General features: G+C 43.3%; 2 protein-coding genes across 2 annotated transcripts; both read right to left on the reverse strand.

Moving 5' to 3' along the window:
• Window positions 1–2,006: 2,006 nt before the first annotated feature.
• Window positions 2,007–7,594, reverse strand: LOC133108213 (extracellular calcium-sensing receptor-like). The gene is made up of 6 exons (XM_061217672.1): window positions 7,383–7,594; window positions 5,109–5,400; window positions 3,878–4,681; window positions 3,491–3,718; window positions 3,097–3,220; window positions 2,007–2,917 (listed from the first exon to the last, which is right to left on the reverse strand). Exons 1-6 carry the CDS (start codon window positions 7,592–7,594, stop codon window positions 2,007–2,009), a joined length of 2,571 nt encoding a protein of 856 aa, XP_061073656.1.
• An 8,934-nt stretch (window positions 7,595–16,528) lies between these two features.
• On the reverse strand, window positions 16,529–21,862 carry LOC133108111 (extracellular calcium-sensing receptor-like). The gene is made up of 6 exons (XM_061217537.1): window positions 21,651–21,862; window positions 19,652–19,943; window positions 18,428–19,231; window positions 18,019–18,246; window positions 17,715–17,838; window positions 16,529–17,439 (listed from the first exon to the last, which is right to left on the reverse strand). Exons 1-6 carry the CDS (start codon window positions 21,860–21,862, stop codon window positions 16,529–16,531), a joined length of 2,571 nt encoding a protein of 856 aa, XP_061073521.1.
• Between the last annotated feature and the right edge of the window lie 1,129 nt (window positions 21,863–22,991).

Genomic DNA, 22,991 nt, shown 5'->3' on the forward strand with positions numbered 1-22,991 from the left:
CGGAACGCAAGGTTTGCGGAAAGACATGTAAAAGTGTATGTTGAAAACAGTAACCAGTCTCCGTAACAATAAACATAAATCAAAACATAACACAAAGCGAAACTAAGACGATAACCACTCAACATAACAAGGTAATATAATCCTAACGAAACATAACTAGACATGACGAGAAAATAAATCGTAACAAGAAATAAACTAAACAACATGACGAACCGAGACTAACATAATACATGATAAGACAAAATGAATAAACATAAAACATGGCGAGACAGACCTGAAACGTGACAGATTATACCCTGTTGGAAATGTAATGTCATAAACTAAAATTATTTTTAGTCACCACTCCAATAACATGACCGTAGTCAGTTCTTTGATGAGCTGAAGTTGTGGATGAAATCAGAATGTTTGGAAACAAAGTTCACGAAGATCGTTCCACGGTGGAGTGGCCAAGTAAGTCATTCAAAATCAACTGAACCAGAGCCTTGTATAAACAATTAGCTAGTTAACCATGCTGAAATCGTGGTGTGTTTTAGACTGTAATGCCAAATGTAATCAGGCACAGTGGACTGGGCTATTTCCGATAATTAAAAGGGAGGATAACCCAGATCCTACAGTCCGTTTACAGAGCGGTCTCAGTTTTGACTGCTGTTTGGCATAGTCAATGACAGCTGACACAGAGGCACCTGACATACATTTCAAAGTGTCAGAAACATGGGGGGGGGGGGGGACAAGAACAGAACTTCTGTTTGTATTGCTCATGTCCTTTACAAATGTTGTTGGAAGCTAACTTTAGCTAATACACACCAGATGCTCATCGGCGGCCGTATAAAGAAACACCAGGATGATAACTTTACAAACATGAAAAGATGAAACATTAAATCCATCCTTGCTGTTGTAAACCTATATTTGGGGGTAAAGTTACAATGAAACAGGGTGGCCTGTAGTGTAGTGGTTAAGGTATATGACTGAGACCCCCAAGGTTGGTGGTTCGATCCCCGGTGTAGTCCCGATGAGATCTGCAGAGCCGTTGGGCCCTTGAGCAAGGCCCTTAACCCTGCATTGCTCCAGGCGAGGATTGCCTCCTGCTTAGTCTAATCAATTGTACGTCGCTCTGGATGTAATTTAATAGGGTTTCCGATAATGCTACCTTGCTATTTTGCACTACTTATTCATGTTAATGATGTTGGCTAACTCATGTTAGGAAGCTACATGGTTAGGGGGGTGCTGACAGCTAACGTTTACCTTACATTACCTAGCTAGACCACATCCTAGAAATCATATGAATTAAACAATGTTGTTCACTACATTGCTTTTAATCACCAGTAATCATTGTTACATCAGCAATAGAAAGTTCAGTGAACAACACTGCAATATGTGTGTTGTCCTACATGTCATATCCCGTCTTTCATTGTTGATACATTGTGCTATAAGATTCAAATAACTGTAATAAGACCGATATTCCATCATATTCCTTTTCAGCACATGCAGAATCCATGTGTTTTAGCATGTGCATACTATAAGTGCATATATGTCCATGTGAGTGTTCATTTGTTGCACAAGGTACATGTGAGTCAGTGTATCAGTTCCAAAGAGTGGATATATTAACAAGAGAAATATTATCTTTTGGTGGTGGGGAGGATATTTTCGCTGATTGAGCTACAGTTGGATATGCAGGTATTAAACTGCATGTAGTTCAACATAAAGAGATGTGGTCTGACAGGAACAAGCCCCTTTTGTAACACTGCACAAGGTTTCATGCACACTGCTCGGCATCCTCTACCTACCACAGCCCAGACACGTTGGTGAGCAGTAAAACTCACCATATCACACTAAATGTTTCTTTTACAGTCAATAAAAGCAATTTTAAAATCCAGGAGAAGTATTTATTTTTCACATTAAGATTAATGCATGGCATTGAATTTACATCATTTCAGGCTCATTTAATAGATTAATAGATTACATTTTCAACTTGAATAGATAACTTATATACTTTATAATTTATGATTTTACTTATTTGCAGACTCTCTGCCCATCAAGGCCTTCTTGGTGTTTTTCTCTGGATGCAGCAGTATGATGAAGCATTTTGGTGCAAATATTGCTCCCAGGAGCCCAAAACTGGAGGCCAGGATGGCAAATATCTCCACTGCATCGGAGTACTTTCCTGGAGAGCTGACATAGGCAGGGATAAAGGCGATCCAGACAGCAGAGAAGATGAGCATGCTGAAGGTGATGAACTTAGCCTCATTAAAATTGTCAGGCAGATTCCTTGCCAGGAAGGCCAGCAGGAAGCTGACAGCTGCCAGTAGACCGATGTAGCCGAGCAGGGCACTGAACCCGGCGATCGACCCTACTGCACACTGATAGATGATCTTGGAGTTCTGGGAGTGGGTGTTTTTGTAGGGAATCGGTGACGCAGTGGTCAGCCATACCACACAGATGACTGCCTGGATGACAGTGAAGGCCAGCACAGTGCCCCTCTGCTGCTGCACACCAAACCACTTCATCGCATTCCCACCTGGCCGTGCAGCCTTGAAGGCCATCACCACTACGATGGTCTTGACCAGGATGCAGGAGATGCTGAGGGCGAAACTGATCCCGAATGCAGCATGCCTAAGCTGGCAGGTCCACCGTTGAGGCTGGCCAATGAACAGCAAGGAGCACAGGAAGCAAAGTGTGAGTGACAGCAGCAGCAGGAAGCTCAGCTCGGAGTTGTTGGCCTTCACCACTGGTGTGTTCCTATGCTGGGCAAACACGGACAGGGTAACTGCACAAATGCATGCCCCGAACACCGAGATGGTCGTCAGGGAGATCCCCAGGGGTTCCTGGAAGGAGAGAAATTCGATTTCCTTGGGCACACAGCGGTCATGGAGTTCGTTTGACCAAAAGTCCACTGGACACCTGTAGCACTCGCGGGAATCTGTGACAGAGGAGTGGAAACAAATAACACACCTGCAGCCGGGGGGGGTGGGGGGGGGAAGGTTTCTAGCATTTATGAGAGGCCTCAGATGAGAGTGACTTCCAAAAGAAAAAGATCCAGCAGATACACCCTATTCAGTTTGTAACTGAAAATCTTCTCTGCTGTGTGGGTGCACTGACCTGTCTGGTTGCTGATCTCCCCATCTGCGCAGAGCAGGCAGTCAAAGCAGCAGACTGGCTCGCCCTTCCTTATCGCCCTCCTGGTGCCTGGGGGGCAGGGCTCACTGCAGATGGAGCGTGGGGGCTGGTGGAAGTTCTCATCATTAGAATATCATCATTCTTTACATTTATGATACAGTTCTGTTGATCAGCACATGCATTATTGAGTGTTTTTTCTTGAGACCAAGTGCTGTATATGAGACTGGAAGTATGTATATATCTGCTGCCTAAACCGAACTATTGAAGTCTACATATTAAATACCAGCAAGTCACTGACTATACTCAGTCCAACTGAATGAAATCCTCACATCGAGGAGTGCTCAGATTATCTAAGTAAAGAGGGAGAGGGGCTCACTTTATGTGATTCAAAGTTCCAGAAGATATTTTCTTCCTCCAGCAGGAGCTTTTGTCCAGGAGGAGCAGATTCGTCAAACACCCCAACCGTGATGGTCCTGATGGTCCCATCTGCTGCCCTCTGCCAGTTCATCACATCATAGATGGCCAGGGCATCACCATTTTTGTCAAAGGACACTTGGTCACCGAAGCTGGTGGTAAAATTAACTCTTTGCAGGTAAGGCACCAGCTACACAGAGGGCAAACAGAGGAGGACTAAGAGAAATGGATGGAACATTACGCATATGTTAAAAAGACATGAGCATAATGTTGCCACATGCTGATGGAGGGAAAGCAACAATCATCAGATGCAAGGTGCTGTACATCATATTAGAAATGGCCACTTCACCTGCCAGGGTTGCAGAGTGTGGAGTTCTGCACAGGAATGTCCTGGGAAGGGCCCTGTCCCAGGCTTGCACCCCAGTAGATCATGCAGGGCATGTGCCAGGGCGTAAACCGCTTTGTAAACGTTGTAAGAGTGCCTGAGCGCTGACACGTCACTGTATGACGACTCTGTGCCCTCCAGACTCTCCTGTCCTGTGCACACCTTGTCCAGAGAGTCTGCTTTGAACTTACAGCTGAACATTGCCTCCCAGAACATGCTCACCATGTTGTTGCCAGGGTCAAAGTCAGGGCGGAGACTAAGCAAGAAGTTCTGGAGCCCTGGGATATCTCCCCTACGGATGGCGATGCCCAGGGTCCCGCCCAAAAAGGGCAGCAGCTGGCTCGTATGGAAGACGGCTGCGGTGGTCCAGGCCTCACTAGCGATCCACTGCCGCTCAGTCAGGTTCTGCAGAGCTATCTCCTCAGTGAGGGGCAATAGGTATGCATGCGGAGAGAATGCCACCACCACTCTTGCTGTGGAGCGGCGGATGATGCCTACGATCTGCCGGATCTTGGCCCGGTCATTATCATGGGGCAGCATCTCGGAGAAGGCCACACATCCAAAGCGGCTGACCTGGTGGTGAAAGGATTGGGCTGCGTGCACCCCATAATCATCATCGCTGAACAGGAGGCCCACCCACTTCCAGCCGTACCGCTCCAGGATCTGCACCATGGCTCTGACCTGGAAGGCATCACTGGGGATGGTTCTGAAGAAGGAGGGATACTGCTGCCTGTCACTCAGGCAGGAACATGTGGCAAAGTAACTCACCTGCGGGAAGATAAAAGATATTGAGGCAAGGGTATTGAGAAGCACCTCCTCAAACACCTCCAATTTATAGCATACTCCTTTACCATAGGAAGCAGTAGAGCATCTATCCCTTACACAGTGACCAGAGACATGATGGGAAGGTCACGGGCAGGCCATTTACATTTTATTTGATGGCAAAATGATAATTAATCTGAAGGGAACTGTAATTCCTTTATAGAGGAGAATCCTATTCATTTGACCCTGATACAGTTTCACAAATACACATATTCATGAGACAGACATTGCACACACAGTCCACACAGCCATACACACATTTTACGACAAAGTGGCATCATGATTATATCCAATACCCCCATCCTGTGTGATACAGAGAGCTAAAAAGGTCAGCTGGATGGTGGACCAGGATTGGTCCTCCATCATACAGTACCATGGGAACACGGAACAGGCCCAGCACACTAGAGATGGCGATGGAGTGGGTGGAGCCTGGATCACCCACAATGCCCAGAACCGGGGGTGACCCTGTGCATCTCATGTCAGTGAAGGACTCCTCTGTCCCACTGACCAGTGCTGTGGCTGCACGGAACGCGACAGCAAGCTTCAAACAGTTGTCATAGAGATGGAATCCCAGGGTGATATTGGGCAGCAGGTTCGGGTTTTTATTGATTTCCTCAATCGCAAAGACCATGGTTGCCGCTGCCTGGAATCCTAGAGGATTAAACCTGAAATAGGAGAGGTATCATTTTTTTGTCATGTCTGTTACTTTAAGTTATCTAAATTATGACACAATTATGTAAAATCAAAACATTTTATTTGTGGAGTAAACAGGTAATTTTGCAGTGTTCATGCAGATGTTTAATAAACAAGCAGAAACGAATGTAAAGTATGTTGTCACATAGAACTGCATTATATTGCGTAGATTTGTTCTGGGGTTGGGTGTGCTGATGAGTCATATCTGAAAATATTGACACTTTTTTCACTCATTTCCCACAATTCTATGTTTTATGGTCAATGTTTTCGTCCACTGAGCAGTAGTTTATTGGTTGCTAAGCAAGGGTACTGCGAACGTTAGCTAGCAATAATGTATCCCCACTGCATTAACGTTAGCTAGCTTGTTAGTTTATGTTACACCACATGACACTGATTTTTGTTGTGGTTTATGGGACACGCCCGGATCACGTACAGTTATTGAAATAACTCATAGGTTCATTATGAGTCATCATTTGCTTCGCCTAACCACCCCGCTAGCTGTGCCAATATTCATGATATACCACCGATTCAAGCTCTTCCTGGTATTTCGATCCAAGGATGTTTCATAATTTGTCTTTTTTTAGTTCCTACTCCTTTCCAAATCAAAGGGCACTTTAAACTCACTCACTTTATTTTACTTTGTTAGGCTACTAGATGATGACAATGTTACATTCATTACGATTACAAAGTACCAGTAACAGTGATCTATAAATGCGGAGTAATTTTAAAAGATGTGTGAACATTCCATTTAGCCATGCTTATATCGTGGATACATATACACTCACAAAGCACTTTATTAGGAACATTTTTACTTTATTGTACCTGGGATTTTCATGGACACTAGTCTCTAGTTTGCAAAGAATGGTGCAAAAATCCAGTGAGCAGCAGTTCTGCAGACAGAAACACCTTGTTAATGTGAGACGTCAGAGGTGAATGGCCAGACTGGGCAAAGCTGACAGGAAGGTGACAGTAACACAAATAACCACACATTACAACAGTGGTATGCAGAAGAGTATCTCTGAACACATAATGCATTATGTGTCTAATAGATAACTCTAATGGATAGGCTAGAGCAGTAAAAGTAAAAAAAAATAGTACCTAATAAAGTGCTCGGTGAACTACTGACATTCAAATTAATGTACAATGTGAGTAAATGATCTATTGAAGTGGTAGGGTGTTTTGTTTGGGCAAAGTTTAGCACAGCTCTACTATGCTATAACAATCCAAAACACATTTCACTCTGTTGTTTGTTTTTGTTTCCATTTCCTATCAAAACATTTAGCTAGAGATGTTAAAATTTGTCATACGAATGTCATAGGCTATCAGTCCTAGTATCCATAACTTTGTATTTACATGTATGTACACAAGCTTACATAGTAATAATCACTTTCACCGATTGGGTAAATTTGGTATTCTGGAAATACAAGCTTTGGATGGGTATATTAGGAGTAAACAACAATGTCAAGGAGTTGAAAATAATAAGTTAACACTTAACATTGTAGTGCTCTGATTCCTATGCAATATATCTGTGTAAACACAGTGTAACAAATATTGTCATTTTTTCTTATCACACTGTTCCTACATGGTTATAATGTTAACCCTATCCATTTCTCTATGTATTGAATTGTTTTACAATTACAGTTACACTGCACTTAAATAATTGCACATTAACAAAGCAATGTGCTAAGTGTTAAATGCAATGCGCTCTTTTAATGTACCTTAACCAATTTGGTACTGGAAAGGGGTCTGGAGAGAACAGGTTTTCTTGATGATACTTCACGCTACTATGCAGTTTATTTACACAAATTCATATTATTAGTATTATTATAAATTATTAGGCCTGAAAATGATTATTGAAAACGATTCACGTGGGTCAGTGATTTGGGTCTGAAAGTACAGAAAGAAGAATCAAATCCCTGCTGGTTGTCTGATGTTTGGGAGCAGAGCAACTCACCTCTCACATCTTGGCTGGTCTGGCTCAGCTGTGAAAGACAGCTCAGGGAACACTGTCAGGAAGTGCACCTCAAACAGCCCCCCAAGAATCACGTCCCCCTTGCGGTACATCCCGTTCAGACTGAAGCGCTCCCGTAGTCGGCAGGCTGTCTGAGGAGCAGCAGAGGCCCAGGCCAGGGCCAGGTTCAGACACAAAGAGAGCACAGGCCTCATCTCTGCCACAAACCTCCCCCAATTCACTGCCTGGCATCCACGTCATGCTTTTATAGAGTACACAGCCCTGACACTCTGGAGACCAGTGGTTTCAGTCACATTGTGCCGGTCTTTAACCCTTCTGAAGAATACTGCTGGGCACCACTGGGGTGGCGCTCCCCTGGCTTGGTCAGGTCAGAATTTTTTTAATTAGTTTTGTGATTACAGTTAAAATTGCAGAGAGTGATTCAATTCTACTAAAAGTTAAACAGTGCCTATTTTACTGCACAAAACTGACTGCAAACTGCAAACAACAAAATTAGCACAATCCCTGTGGACTCATGTAATCTCAGTATGTAGGATTAACATTTTACTTCAGGATATTGGTATTGGTGAGGCAGTACTATTGGAGGGGCATTGTCATCAAACAAAAACTTTCAAACCCCATTTTCAAATTGCTCTGCTTTCAGATTAATTCCATATTCTGTGAACAATTTCATATATAGTTTTGTCATAACAAGCCCATTGCACTGAGCAGGCTTTTATGCTCAGATCTTAAAAACCGACCCTCTCTTATCAGTGTTGCTGCAATGTAATTGTATTTAGGTGAATTTAAAGTAAACCTCTGTAATGCATGTTGTGTTATTGTTGGTGCTGTTCAGAGGAAAGAGCCTCAACTGCAAGTCCATTCCTGAGATGTCATGTACAATACACAAAGCAGCCTTTAGATGGCAATCGCATGCAGCAGGTGACAGTCCTGCTACTCCCTACATCAGGTATCATCAACTCATGGGGCCTGATCCAAATTTTTATATTTCTTGCCCTAAGCTCCACCCATCTGGAGAGGCTTGGAAAAGATTAAAGAAAAACAAGTAAAGACAGGGAAGTTGAGTTGATTGGATGTCTCTTCTGAAAATGAACAGAAAAACTCTTCAGGCTGGACTAGCAGCACAGATTCTTGTTGCCCTTGTGTCATCAGCCTCGCATCCCCGATGCCCACCCGTGTGTTTGCCCCATTGAGATCTGCACTCAGTAAGCACTTTATTCTGCATTTATTAGACCTTTTTTTACCTATTAAGTCTTCTGTTTCTGTAGCCTATCCATTTAAAGGTTTGACGTGTTGTGTGTTCAGAGATGCTCTTCTGCATACCACTATTGTAATGTGTGGCTGTCACTTTCGTGTAAGTTTGAACATAACATAACATAAGGCCACGGCGAGAAAAGGCCATTCAGCCCAGCAATGCTCGCCTTTTCCTACCCCAAAGTGTCCCTGCTGCCTAGTCTCCCTAAAAGCTAAATTGGATCTAACACCGTATCAAGCCAGGTCTTGACAATCCCCAGTGTTTCTGCCTCCATTACATGTACTGGCAAGCTATTACATACATTGACCACTCCCAGTGTGAAAAAATATGTCCTAATATCTGTACAGAATTTCCACCCATCCATCCATTATCTTAACCTGCTTATCCTGAACAGGGTCGCAGGGGGGCTGAGCCTATCCCAGCATACATTGGGCGAAAGGCAGGAATACACCCTGGACAGGTCACCAGTCCATCGCAGGGCACACACACCATTCACTCACACACTCATACCCACGGGCAATTTAGATTCTCCAATCAGCCTAACCTGCATGTCTTTGGACTGTGGGAGGAAACCGGAGTACCTGGAGGAAACCCATGCGAACATGGGGAGAACATGCAAACTCCACACAGAGAGGCCCCGGCCGACCGGCATACGAACCCAGGACCTACCCACTGCACCATCCGTGCCGCCTGTGCGGAATTTCTCCTTTGCCAATTTCCATTTGTGCCAACTTGTTCTCCTAACTGAACTGAAAATCGCCTATAATTCACTTTGTTGATGTCTTTAATTAATTTAAAAGCCTCAATCAAATCCTCCAAAGTCTCCTTTTACTAAGCTTTTAGAGATTAAGCATCTCAAGTCTATCCTCATAACTCTTATGTTTTATACATGGAATCAATCTGGTTGCCCTTCTCTGAACCTTTTCCAGTGCCTCTATATCTTTTTTATAGTGCACCTCCCAGAACTGGACACCAGTACTCCAAGTGTGGTCTAACAAGAGTATTCGAGTATAACTTCCTTGTTCTTCCTTGTACTCCTGGCTATGTATTTTAGCATCCTATTGGCCTTTTTTACTGTGACAGCACATGGACTAGAACTTGAAAGGCTTTGGTCTGTGACCCCCAAGTTTTTTTCAAGTTGAACACTATCCAATTTCGTACCCCCCATAAAGTAACCCTGCCTTATATTTGTATTTGTGTAGAACTTTACATTTAAATGGTAAATGGTTGGAATTTATATAGCGCCTTAATCCAAAGCGCTGTACAATTGATGCTTCTCATTCACCCATTCATAAACAAACTCACACACCAACGGCGATTGGCTGCCATGCAAGGCACCGACGAGCTCGTCAGGAGCAAATAGGGGTTAGGTGTCTTACTCAGGGACACTTCAACACAGCCCGGGCGGGGGATCGAACCGGCAACCCTCTACTGCCTGAGCCATGTCGCCCCCTTTAGTTGTATTGAATTTCATTTGCCAGGTTTCTGCCAACTTCCAGATTCTGTTTAAAGTTTCCTGGATTACTTTCGCGGCCTGTAGTGTAGTGGTTAAGGTAAAGGACTAGGACACACAAGGTTGGTGATTCTAATCCCGGTGTAGCCACAATAAGATCCGCACAGCTGTTGGGCCCTTGAGCAAGGCCCTTTACCCTGCATTGCTCAAGAGGAGGATTGTCTCCTGCTTAGTCTAATTAACTGTATGTCGCTCTGGATAAGAGCATCTGCCAAATGCCAATAATGTAATGTATTAGATTCCATACTGTTTGCCAAACCTCCTAGTTTGGATTGTGGGGAGACAGACAAATTTGTGTATTCACATGTGTATGATAATGACCGCTATCAGTTTCAAGGCTCCCCCTCTGGGGATTTTCCCCACGACCTTTATGGATGTGAATGGCCCAATCCGAAGTGCTGGACAGCCGCAATTCCTTGCCACCAATCAGAGGTCACACTTGATTTGTAGACATATTTGAATGTATGCAAATGTAACCCTATAAACTCCCCAAACATCATTGCTTTTCGGAACATTTTCCTGACTGTATAATACACTTTTTACGAAGAATGGTTGATCTGCTTCTTCACTGGGATAAAGGTCATTTTCCCATTCCTCAGTAAATTCAGAATTTACTAACATTATCATCTACAAATGTAACTAAATTACCTTCAATGCCTATGTAAATATCATTTATGTAGTCTCTGACGCCCACCCCCTACAAACTGGATTCCCGCAGGGCTCAGTTCTTGGTCCTGGCTGCTAAAGGGACTGCCCCAACTTACATATAATCCTTAATCACTCCCTACTCCCCAGCTAGACCACTCTGGCCTGCCAGCTCGGGTCACCTTATGGTTCCCTCACTAAGAGCATCTGGCGGTCGAGGTGCACGTATCCCTATCCCTCTTGTCTAACCCAAAAAAAAGAAAAAAAAAGAAATTGCACTTACGATGACTGTATGTTTTGTTTAGAACAGCACTTCTTGTGTATTTTACTATTTATGGATGTGATGCTGGGGCGGCATGGATGGTGCAGTGGGCAGCACTGCCACCTCACAGCAAGGAGGTCCTGGGTTCGAATCCCTGTCGGCCGGGGCCTCTCTGTGCAGAGTTTGCATGTTCTTCCCGTGTCTGCGTGGGTTTCCTCCCATAGTCCAAAGACATGCAGGTTAGGCTGATTGGAGAGCCTAAATTGCCCATAGGTATGAGTGTGTGAGTGAATGGTGTGTGTGCCCTGCGATGGACTGGCGACCTGTCCAGGGTATATTCCTGCCTTTTGCCCAATGTATGCTGGGATAGGCTCCAGCCCCCCTGCGACCCTGTTCAGGATTAAGCGGGTTAAGATAATGGATGGATGGATGGATGTGATGCTTTAACTTGTGGAAGAACCTATGCACTTGTAAATCGCTTTGGATTTACAAAAGCGTCTGCCAAATGATTAAATGTAAATGTAAATGTAAATGCAAAATGAACATACGAGCACAAAAAGAACTTGAATGCAAATAACGGTATTAAACTCAGTGACAAGATGTTTTACCTATTATAGGACATAGGCACTTACTGAGTGCAAAAAATGGTTAAATCTGAAATTAGTCATATCTTTGATTATTTTGTATTCAAAAGGCTTTCATCACCTTAACCAGCACCATATATTGTATAAAGGGCAAATTACACCTTCTTTGGAATGTCATGTTTTATTTACATTATTTTAATATCTTTGTCATGGTGCCTTTGACTTTGCAATCAGGCTTGATTTGCCAGAAGCACCATCACATTCCTGGTGTAATTGACTATTTTCTCTGATTAGCTGATGTTTTTGTGGCCGTTAGCTACAAAAACCCAGTTCCATTATACCACCATATGTTATGATTACGCCACTTCCATCTATTTGGCGGGGATGGGAGAACCCACTGATACTCTACAGTAAAGATCCCTCCCCACGCTAGTGTTATTCAAATGAATGAAACGATTGGAGGCTGATGTATCAAAAGCAATACAGTAATACTTTATTTATAACATTCGATCAGAGTAATTAAAATATTTGTTGTGTAGAGGACCAACCTTTACTTACAGCAGTGTATTAGGGATACATACATGAGTTCTCATAAACACAAGTTTAGATGAAAGATTCCAATAAATAATGTTGGGCAGCACCCCAGTGCTCAATATTGACAGGCAACCCACTTTTGATCCACAATAAGTACAGGGCTCCCCAGTGACTCAACACCCCAAGCACCGCAACCAAGGTGACACCATGTTAACCATAAAAGGCTTGGTCAATACACACCCATCGTAATCACACCACACGGGTGGTCCCCGTAACACATTGAGCATCGAGCCCTGCCCACTAAATATGAGAACCCAAGCAAAGCCCAATTAAGATTTAGAACAAGAAATGTAGTAACAAGTAAAGTGCATGAAGTGCCAAGATAATCAGTTAGATAGACAATTGTCCAAATTACACCAGCCCACTGGCACCTCCCCTTGTCCCAGCCTTGATATTGCACACTGCCCCCATATAATGGTTGATTACAATAGTACAGCCCACCCTTGGTATTGCACACTGCCCAAACACAACAAGTTGCGTCAAAGGAAAAACATCAATGATTAAAAGAGCTTATTTCCATAGACATGATATAAATAAATAAACATATACAAACTTCACATGTGGGAAAACAGTGGCTAGCTGTCCAAACAAAATGGCAAAAACGACGAGTGGGGTTTATTCACAAGCCGGCTCCCAATCCCCTGGTGTACAACTGGGGCACGCAGACGCCGAAGCACACAGAACCTGGTATAACGTCAGTTCTGTTAGGCCATCCGCCCCCCCGCACGCAGCAGCAATTAGGCAAACACTCTTAACACCAACACGATCCTCGTTAAACCCAACAAAATGCCTCCGTACTTCAGTTACCGGTGACTGCACACGCACACCCTTTAACACACGGAACGCCAATGCCCGGATTGTCTTCATCCGTCGGTGATCGCACTTTCCACTCCGCTCCCCTTGCTAAGCTGCTGACTGATGACGCAAGAATCCTGCCCCTATGCACACCTCGTCATTTAAGCCTTACTATTCGCCCCTGGGTCCTAAAGTCCCACTTGCTACATTTTCAATAAAAGAGCACCAACAAGCAAAATGCACCAACAGGAAAACAACTAAGTTATGGTGGGAAAATAATCTAAGAAAGAAGCGGCCCCACAGCTTCACAGCAAACGAAACGGAGATATTGTTAGAGGGCGTGGCGCTGAATAAAGAAACACTATGGTGACCAACAAAAGAAAGAAAGAACTATGGTTAAACATCCCTCCAGTCCACAGAGAGAGTGGGAAATCATGAGTTTATAATGTAAAAAAAAAAAAAGCAACACTGTTGGCTCGGCTGGTTCGCTGGTGGGCATGGTGAAGTGCAGTGAAAGCGAAGGCTGGTAGCAGGTTATCGCGACAACACTCCCTGATGACGTAACCCTCAAATTCAAAAGAACGTTGTTGCCCTTGACTAGAGCCGAGTTCGTTCTCAATGGTAACAGGTACATCAGTGAAAAGTCTCTGATGATCACCAATGTAGTAAATGAGACGGTACCTGTCTTTGGACTTATAAAAAACATTTATGTGATAGACTGTTCATTGTATTGTTTCAAATATCAAATTTAGATTCTTGGTCTGAATAGAGATCTTTTAGCATATGAAGTTGTTGTACCTAATCTTGCCCAGGCAACAGAGTTGATAGATGCTGATGCTGTATTATCTAATCAGTTTCAAAAACAGTGTGTATGTTTTGGCAAAATATAGCCTTGATGATGTCATTACACTTATAAATAGAAATGAATAACCATACTGGATAAGGTTTAGAAGGGGTGTGGTGAGTTGATACTGCTGATACCTATGATTTGTTACTGCTTTTGTAAATAAATGTGTTGATGTTGACACAAAACCAGTATTTGGAATAATTAATATAATGTGACTTGAATCCTAAGTGTAATTAAGCGGTTGTTACTGGGCAGTCTTGAAACAAGATCAATAAGACTTTATGGCTAGATATAAGATTGCAAGTCTTGGTTAGATCAGGAGTTTTTGCAGTGTTTGGTCACAACAAATCTTTCAAATCTGAGGGCAATATCACCAAAAATGAGTGACATTGCCTGCATTGTTTTTTCTCATCTATGTCTAGGTAGTTTTCCAAAAAGGACATTTGGAGACTCCAAAGGTAAAGTGTAAAATACTGCTTTTTCTCACAAAACTTTATCCTGAAGAAATGTGTTTGTACTTACCCCTGCCTATCACCCTCCCCTACCTCTGTGTCCCAAACTCCCTCTCCTTGCAGCTATCCTCAGACAGCAACAGATCGATATATCATAAAAATAAGTATATAATAACTCCTCCAAAGCAAGTCCTCTATTTAGAGGTAGGCATTGCAAAATATTTTTTTTGTTGTAAAACGTCAGCATTTTTGGTGTCAAATTTCAAGAACTGTTTTTGCGAATTGAAAATGCTAGTTTTGGGTAATGCAGATTATACCCTGTTGGAAACGTAATGTCATAAGCTAAAATGCTTTTTAGTCATCACTCCAATAACATGACCGTAGTCAGTTCTTTGATGAGCTGAAGTTGTGGATGAAATCAGAATGTTTGTAAACAAAGTTCACGAAGATCGTTCCACGGTGGAGTGGCCAAGTAAGCCATTCAAAATCAACTGAACCAGAGTCGTGTATAAACAATTAGCTAGTTAACCATGCTGAAATCGTGTTGTGTTTTAGACTGTAATGCCAAATGTAATCAGGCACAGTGGACTGGGCTATTTCCGATAATTAAAAGGAAGGATAACCCAGATCCTACAGTCCGTTTACAGGGCGGTCTCAGTTTTGACTGCTGTTTGGCATAGTCAATGACACAGAGGCACCTGACATACATTTCAAAGTGTCAGAAACATGGGGGGGGGGGGAAACAAGAACAGAACTTCTGTTTGTATTGCTCATGTCCTTTGCAAATGTTGTTGGAAGCTAACTTTAGCTAATACACACCAGATGCTCATCGGCAGCCGTATAAAGAAACACCAGGATGACAACTTTACAAATATGAAATGATAAAACATTAAATCCATTCTTGCTGTTGTAAACCTAGATTTGGGGGTAAAGTTACAATGAAACAGGGTGGCCTGTAGTGTAGTGGTTACGGTATATGACTGAGACCCCCAAAGTCAGTGGTTCGATCCCCGGTGTAGTCACAATGAGATCCGCAGAGCTGTTGGGCTCTTGAGCAAGGCCCTTAACCCTGCATTGCTCCAGGCGAGGATTGCCTCCTGCTTAGTCTAATCAACTGTACGTCACTCTGGATGTAATGTAATAGGGTTTCCGATAATGCTACCTTGCTATTTTGCACTGCTTATTCATGTTAATGATGTTGGCTCACGTTAGGAAGCTACAGGGTTAGGGGGGTGATGACAGCTAACGTTACATTACATTAGCTAGCTAGACCACATCGTAGAAATCATATAAATTAAACAATGTTGTTCACTACATTGCTTTTAATCACCAGTAATCATTGTTACATCAGCAATAGAAAGTTCAGTGAACAACACTGTAATATGTGTGTTGTTCTACATGTCATATCCCGTCTTTCATTGTTGATACATTATGCTATAAGATTAAAATAACTGTAATAAGACCGATATTCCGTCATACGATATTCCTTTTCAGCATGTGCAGAATTTGAGTATGGTGAAGCAAAAAGCAGTTGGGAGCAATCTTGGCAAAGCAGGCTAAATTTAACCATGCTCTCTTTACTCACTTTCCTTGAGCCTTGATAAAAAAACTGCAACCAAAAGTGTGTGATATATATAAATATCTATTCATTCATATGAAAAGCAGTTATGCATGGGAATGCACATATCCATGTGTTTTAGCATGTGCATACTATAAGTGCATATATGTCCATATGAGTGTTAATTTGTTGCACAAGATACAGGTGAGTCAGTGTATCAGTTCCAAAGAGTGTATATATTAACAAGATGAATATTATCTTTTGGCGGTGCGGAGGATATTTTTGCTGATTGAGCAGTTGGATATGCAGGTATTAAACTGCATGTAGTTCAACATAAAGAGATGTGGTCTGACAGGAACAACCCCCTTTAGTAACACTGTGCAACACTGCTCAGCATCCTCCACCTACCACAGCCAAGACACGTTGGTGAGCAGTAAAACTCACCATATTAAATGTTTCTTTCAGTCAATAAAAGCAATTTTAAAATCCAGGACAATTATTTATTTTTTACATTAAGATTAATGCATGGCATTGAATTTACATCATTTCAGGCTCATTTAATAGATTAATAGATTACATTTTCAACTTGAAGAGAGAACTTATATACTTCATAATTTATGACTTTATTTGTTTGCAGACTCTCTGCCCATCAAGGCCTTCTTGGTGTTTTTCTCTGGATGCAGCAGTATGATGAAGCATTTTGGTGCAAATATTGCTCCCAGGAGCCCAAAACTAGAGGCCAGGATGGCAAATATCTCCACTGCGTCTGAGTACTTTCCTGGAGAGCTGACATAGGCAGGGATGAAGGCGATCCAGACGGCACAGAAGATGAGCATGCTGAAGGTGATGAACTTGGCCTCGTTAAAATTGTCAGGCAGATTCCTTGCCAGGAAGGCCAGCAGGAAGCTGACAGCTGCCAGTAGACCGATGTAGCCGAGCAGGGCACTGAACCCGGCGATCGACCCTACTGCACACTGATAGATGATCTTGGAGTTCTGGGAGTGGGTGTTTTTGTAGGGAATCGGTGACGCAGTGGTCAGCCATACCACACAGATGACTGCCTGGATGACAGTGAAGGCCAGCACAGTGCCCCTCTGCTGCTGCACACCAAACCACTTCATCGCATTCCCGCCCGGTCGTGCAGCCTTGAAGGCCATCACCACCACAATGGTCTTGACCAGGATGCAGGAGATGCTGAGGGCGAAACTGATCCCGAATGCGGCATGCCTAAGCTGGCAGGTCCACCGTTGAGGCTGGCCAATGAACAGCAAGGAGCACAGGAAGCACAGTGTGAGTGACAGCAGCAGCAGGAAGCTCAGCTCAGAGTTGTTGGCCTTCACCACCGGTGTGTTCCTATGCTGGGCAAACACGGACAGGGTAACTGCACAAATGCATGCCCCCAACACCGAGATGGTCGTCAGGGAGATCCCCAGGGGCTCCTGGAAGGATAGAAACTCGATTTCCTTGGGCACACAGTGGTCACGAAGTTGGTTTGACCAAAAGTCCACTGGACACCTGTAGCACTCGCGGGAATCTGTGACAGAGGAGTGGAAACTAATAAAACACCTGCAGCCTAAAAGCAGGGGGGAGGGGGGGAAAGGTTTCTAGCATTTAAGAGAGGCCTCAGATGACAGTGAGTTCCAAAAGAAAAAGATCCAGCAGTTACACCTGGGCTATGTGATTTAGACTTTGATTAGATCAGACTGCATGAGGTCCTGAGGTCGTTTTGGCTAATGAAATCACCAGGACATATAATCTGTTTTGTAAGTGCAGAAAATATTTTGTTATCTGCTGTGTGGGTGCACTGACCTGTCTGGTTGCTGATCTCCCCATCTGCGCAGGGTAGGCAGTCAAAGCAGCAGACTGGCTCACCCTTTCTTATTGCCCTCCTGGTGCCTGGGGGGCAGGGCTCACTGCAGATGGAGCGTGGAGGCTGGTGGAAATTTTCATTATAAGAATAGTACCATTCTTTACATTGTATTTCTGTTGATCAGCACATGAACAACTATTCGATGGTCTTCATATGAAACCAAATACACTATATGTGACTGTAAGTATGTATACGTGCTGTCTAAACATACATTTTTGTATGTAAAGAGGGATAGGGGTTTACTTTATGCGACTCAAAATTCCAGAAAATGTTTTCTTCCTCCAGCAGCAGCTTTTGTCCAGGAGGAGCAGATTCATCAAACAGCCCAACCGTCACAGTCTTGATGGTCCCGTCTGCTGCCCTCTGCCAGTTCATCACATCGTAGATGGCCAGAGCATCACCATTTTTGTCAAAGGACACTTGGTCACCAAAGCTGGTGGTAAAATTAACCCTTTGCAGGTAAGGCACCAGCTATACAGAGGGCAAACAGAGGAGGACTTATAAGAGAAATAGAAAGAACATTACGAATACGTTAAAAGAAAAAGTTGTGAGCAGAATGCTGCCACATGCTGATAGGGAGATGGGGGCATTATAGGAGGTGTAAATTCAGATTTTCCATGATCAGACATGTGGTGCTGTACATCATACTAACCTGCCAGGGTTGCAGAGTATGTAGTTCTGCACAGGAATGTCCTGGGAAGGGCCCTGTCCCAGGCTTGCACCCAAGCAGATATTCCAGGGCATGTGCCAGGGCGTACACTGCTTTGTAAACGTTGTAAGAGTGCCTGAGCGCTGACACGTCACTGTATGCCGACTCTGTGCCCTCCAGACTCTCCTGTCCTGTGCACACCTTGTCCAGGGAGTCTGCCTTGAACTTACAGCTGAACATCTCCTCCCAGAACATACTCACCATGTTGTTGCCAGGATCAAAGTCAGGGCGGACACTTAGCAGGAAGTCCTGAAGCCCCGGGATATCTCCCCTACGGATGGCGATGCCCAGGGTCCCGCCCAAAAAGGGCAGCAGCCGGCGCGTATGGAAGATGGCTGTGGTGGCCCAGGCCTCACTAGCGATCCACTGCCGCTCAGTCAGGTTCTGCAGAGCTATCTCCTCGGTGAGGGGCAATAGGTACGCCCCCGGAGAGAATGCCACCACCACTCTTGCCGTGGAGCGGCGGATGATGCCTACGATCTGCCGGATCTTGGCCCGGTCATTGTCATGGGGCAGCATCTCAGAGAAGGCCACACAGCCAAAGCGGCTGACCTCCTGGTGAAAGGATTGGGCTGCGTGCACCCCATAATCATCATCGCTGAACAGGAGGCCCACCCACTTCCAGCCGTACCGCTCCAGGATCTGCACCATGGCTCTGACCTGGAAGGCATCACTGGGAATGGTTCTGAAGAAGGAGGGATACTGCTGCCTGTCACTCAGGCAGGAACATGTGGCAAAGTAACTCACCTGCGGGAAGACAAAAGATATTGAGGCAAGAGTATAGAGAAGCACCTCCTCAAACACCTCCAATTTATAGCATACTCCTTTACCATAGGAAGCAGTAGAGCATCTATCCCTTACACAGTGACCAGAGACATGATGGGAAGGTCACAGGCAGGCCATTTACATTTTATTTGATGGCAAAATGATAATTAATCTGAAGGGAACTGTAATTCCTTTATAGAGGAGAATCCTATTCATTTGACCCTGATACAGTTTCAAAAATACACATATTCATGAGATGGATATTACAGAGTCTAGACAGCCATGCACAAATTTAACAACAAAGTGCGATCATGATTATATTCAATACCCCCGTCCTGCGTGATACAGAGCTAAAAGGGCAGCTGGACTGTAGACTAGGATTGGTTCTCCATCATACAGTACCATGGGAACACGGAACAGGCCCAGCACACTGGAGATGGCAATGGAGTGGGTGGAGCCTGGATCACCCACGATGCCCAGAACCGGGGGTGACCCTGTGCATCGCATGTCAGAGAAGGACTCCTCTGTCCCACTGACCAGTGCTGTGGCTGCACGGAACGCGACAGCAAGTTTCAAACAGTTGTCATAAAGATGGAATCCCAGGGTGATATTGGGCAGTAGGTTGGGATTGTTGTTGATTTCCTCAATTGCAAAGACCATTGTTTGCGCTGCCTGGAAACCTCGAAGATTAAGCCTGAAGTAGGAGAGGTGGAAACTGACTGACATGACTTTTCTGTTACTTTAAATTATCTAAATTATGTCACAATTATGTCAAATCAAATAATTTTATTCATGGATTAAACTGTTAATTATGTAGTATTCATGCAGATATTTCACAAACAAGCAGAAACAAATATGCTTGCATTTGTTCTTGGGTTGGGTGTGCTGATGAGACATATCTGAAAATATTGAAACTTTTTAAACTCATTTCCCACAATTCAATGAAATTTATATATACATATACACTCACCAAGCACTTTATTAGGAACATTTTTACTTCATTACACCTACTTATTCATGCAATTATCTAATCAGCCAATTGTGTGGCAGCAGTGCAATGCATACAGTCATGTAGGTACAGGTCAGCAGCCTCAGTTAATGTTAACATTAACCATCAGAATGGGGAAAAAATGTGATGAAAGTGATTGTTGGTGGCAGACAGGTTGGTTTAAGTATCTCAGAAATTGCTGATCTCCTGGGATTGTCACGCACACTCGTCTCTAGAGTTTGCAAAGAATGGTGCAAAAAACACAAACAAAATACAGTGAACAGCAGTTCTGCAGACAGAAACCTTGAGATACGTCATAGGTGAATGGTCAAGGCTAACAGTAAGGTGACAGTAACGCAAACAACCACACATTACAAAAGTTGTATGCCGAAGACCATCTCTGAATACAAAACGCATCATAACTCTAAATGGATACAGCAGTAGAAGTATAAGAAATGTCTAATAAATAGCTTGGTGAGCGCATATAGACACTTAGCATATTTGGAAGAGAGTTTTGAGCACTACTGACATATGAATGCATACATGATGTGAGTAAATGATCTATTGAAGTGGTAGGGTGTTTTGTTTGGTCTAAGTTTGGTATAAGTAACAAACAGACATTCTGTTGTTTGTTTTTGTATCAGTTTCATGTCAAAACATTTAGCTATAAATGTTCAAATTTGTCATGTGAATATCATGGGCTATCAGTCCTAGTATCCATAACTTTGTATTTCTTTTAAATTTTTTCCTCTTTCTCCCAATTTGGTAGCCAATTGTACCCTTATCCAATCCAATCCATTTGGCGATCCGAGAACAACACGCCTTCAAGCCGTCTCGTCTCATGCTTGTGACCGTGATTCCGAGAGAGCCGGCCAAACTTGGCTTTTGGCATAACTTTGTATGTAGGTACACAAGGTTACTTAGTAATAATTACTTTCACCAACTGGGTAAATTAGGTATTCTGGAAATATCAAACTGTGAATGGGTATATTAGTAGTAAACATGTAACTTTGTGTAATTACACAAAGACACGACAATGTCCAAGAGGAGAAAATATTAAGTTAACACTTATTATAGTGTGGATTCCTTCGCAATATATATGTGTGAACACAGTGTCACAAATATTGTAATTTTTCATTATCACACTGTACCGACATTGTTATAATGTTAACCCTAGTTCATTTTTTTATGCAGTCATCCAACAATAAGTAAATTCATGTTACACTGTACTTAAATAATTGAATTAACAGAGCAAAGTGCTAAGTGTTTAATGGAATGTGCAATTTGGTGCTGGATAGGGTTCTGGAGAGATCAGATGAATTATTAGGCCTAATAATTATTATGAAGCAAATGTTACACCCCCCCGAAAACAATTCACATGGTTGTCTGATGTTTGAGAGCAGAGCAACTTACCTCTCACATCTTGGGTGGTCTGGCTCGGCTGTGAAAGACAGCTCAGGGAACACTGTCAGGAAGTGCACCTCAAACAGCCCCCCAAGAATCACGTCCCCCTTGCGGTACATCCCATTCAGACTGAAGCGCTCCCGTAGTCGGCAGGCTGTCTGAGGAGCAGCAGAGGCCCAGGCCAGGGCCAGGTTCAGACACAAAGAGAGCACAGGCCTCATCTCTGCCACAAACTTCCCCCAATTCACTGCCTGGCATCCACGTCACGCTTTTATAGAGTACACAGCCCTGACACTCTGGAGACCAGTGCTTTCAGTCACATTGTGCCGGTCTTTAACCCTTCTGAAGAATAATGCTGGGCACCACTGGGGTGGCTCTATACTGACTTGGTCAGGTCAGAATTCTTTTAAATTAGTTTTGTGATCACAGTTACAATGGCAGAGAGTGCTTCAGTGCAAATACTGTCTATTTTATTGCACAAAACTGTCTTGCAAACTGCAAACAACAATATTAACACAACCCCAATTGACTCATGTAATCTCAGTATGTACTGAAATTAACATTTTACTTTTACAGGATATTGGTATTGGAGGGCCATAATTTCATCAAAAAAAAAAAAAAAAAAAAGACTTTCAAACCCCTTTTTCAAATTGCTGTGCTTTCAGATTAATCCCATATTCTGTGAACAATTTCATATGTAGTTTTGTCATAACAAACCCATTGCACTGAGATGGCTCTCTTATCAGTGTTGCTGCAATGTAATTGTATTTAGGTGAATTTAAAGTAAACTTCCTCTGTAATGCGTGTTTTTGTGTTATTGTTGGTGCTGTTCAGAGGAAAGAGCCTCAACTGCAGGTCCATTCCTGAGATGTCATGTACAATACACAAAGCAGCCGGTAGATGGCAATTGCATGCAGCAGGTGACAGTCCTGCTACTCCCTACACCCCCTACTCCCTTTTCTTGCCCCTAGCTCCACCCATCAGGAGAGACTTGGAAAAGATTAAAGAAAAACAAGTAAAACTGGGAAGCTGATTGGAATGAGCACACGGTCCTTGAGGGACGATAACTTCTTTTTATCAGGGACTCCCTGGCGTGAAGATATTCTGGTTAATCAGTTGCACTATTTACATGGGAGAAAAGAAAATTCTAGGATATGGATTTGGGGCCTAGAATTGATTATCCCTGCCCTGGTGCTTGTTCCACAAAGCAGGATTACGGAATTCTTTGCCAGCCCCTTCTTTTTCAGAATTTTAGATATGGAACATAACTTTAATGTTTCAAATTATATCCTGTTACTCAGCGTCCTTGTTGCACACCCGTGTGTTTGCCCCATTGAGATATGCACAGCC

The sequence above is a fragment of the Conger conger genome, chromosome 13 (genome assembly GCF_963514075.1).
Source record: "Conger conger chromosome 13, fConCon1.1, whole genome shotgun sequence".
In the NCBI taxonomy this organism is placed as follows: domain Eukaryota; kingdom Metazoa; phylum Chordata; class Actinopteri; order Anguilliformes; family Congridae; genus Conger; species Conger conger.

Bases quoted from the DNA above. Each gene is read 5' to 3' on its own strand.
- LOC133108111 (XM_061217537.1), bottom strand. From the start codon at position 21,862: ATGAGGCCTGTGCTCTCTTTGTGTCTGAACCTGGCCCTGGCCTGGGCC. The intron at 19,944-21,650 runs GTAAGTTGCTCT...CTCCTACTTCAG, and splicing joins GACCACCCAAGATGTGAGAG to GCTTAATCTTCGAGGTTTCC. The intron at 18,247-18,427 runs GTTAGTATGATG...CCCTCTGTATAG, and splicing joins ATACTCTGCAACCCTGGCAG to CTGGTGCCTTACCTGCAAAG.
- LOC133108213 (XM_061217672.1), bottom strand. From the start codon at position 7,594: ATGAGGCCTGTGCTCTCTTTGTGTCTGAACCTGGCCCTGGCCTGGGCC. The intron at 3,719-3,877 runs GTGAAGTGGCCA...CCCTCTGTGTAG, and splicing joins ACACTCTGCAACCCTGGCAG to CTGGTGCCTTACCTGCAAAG. The intron at 2,918-3,096 runs GTCAGTGCACCC...CCTCTGTCACAG, and splicing joins GGAGATCAGCAACCAGACAG to ATTCCCGCGAGTGCTACAGG.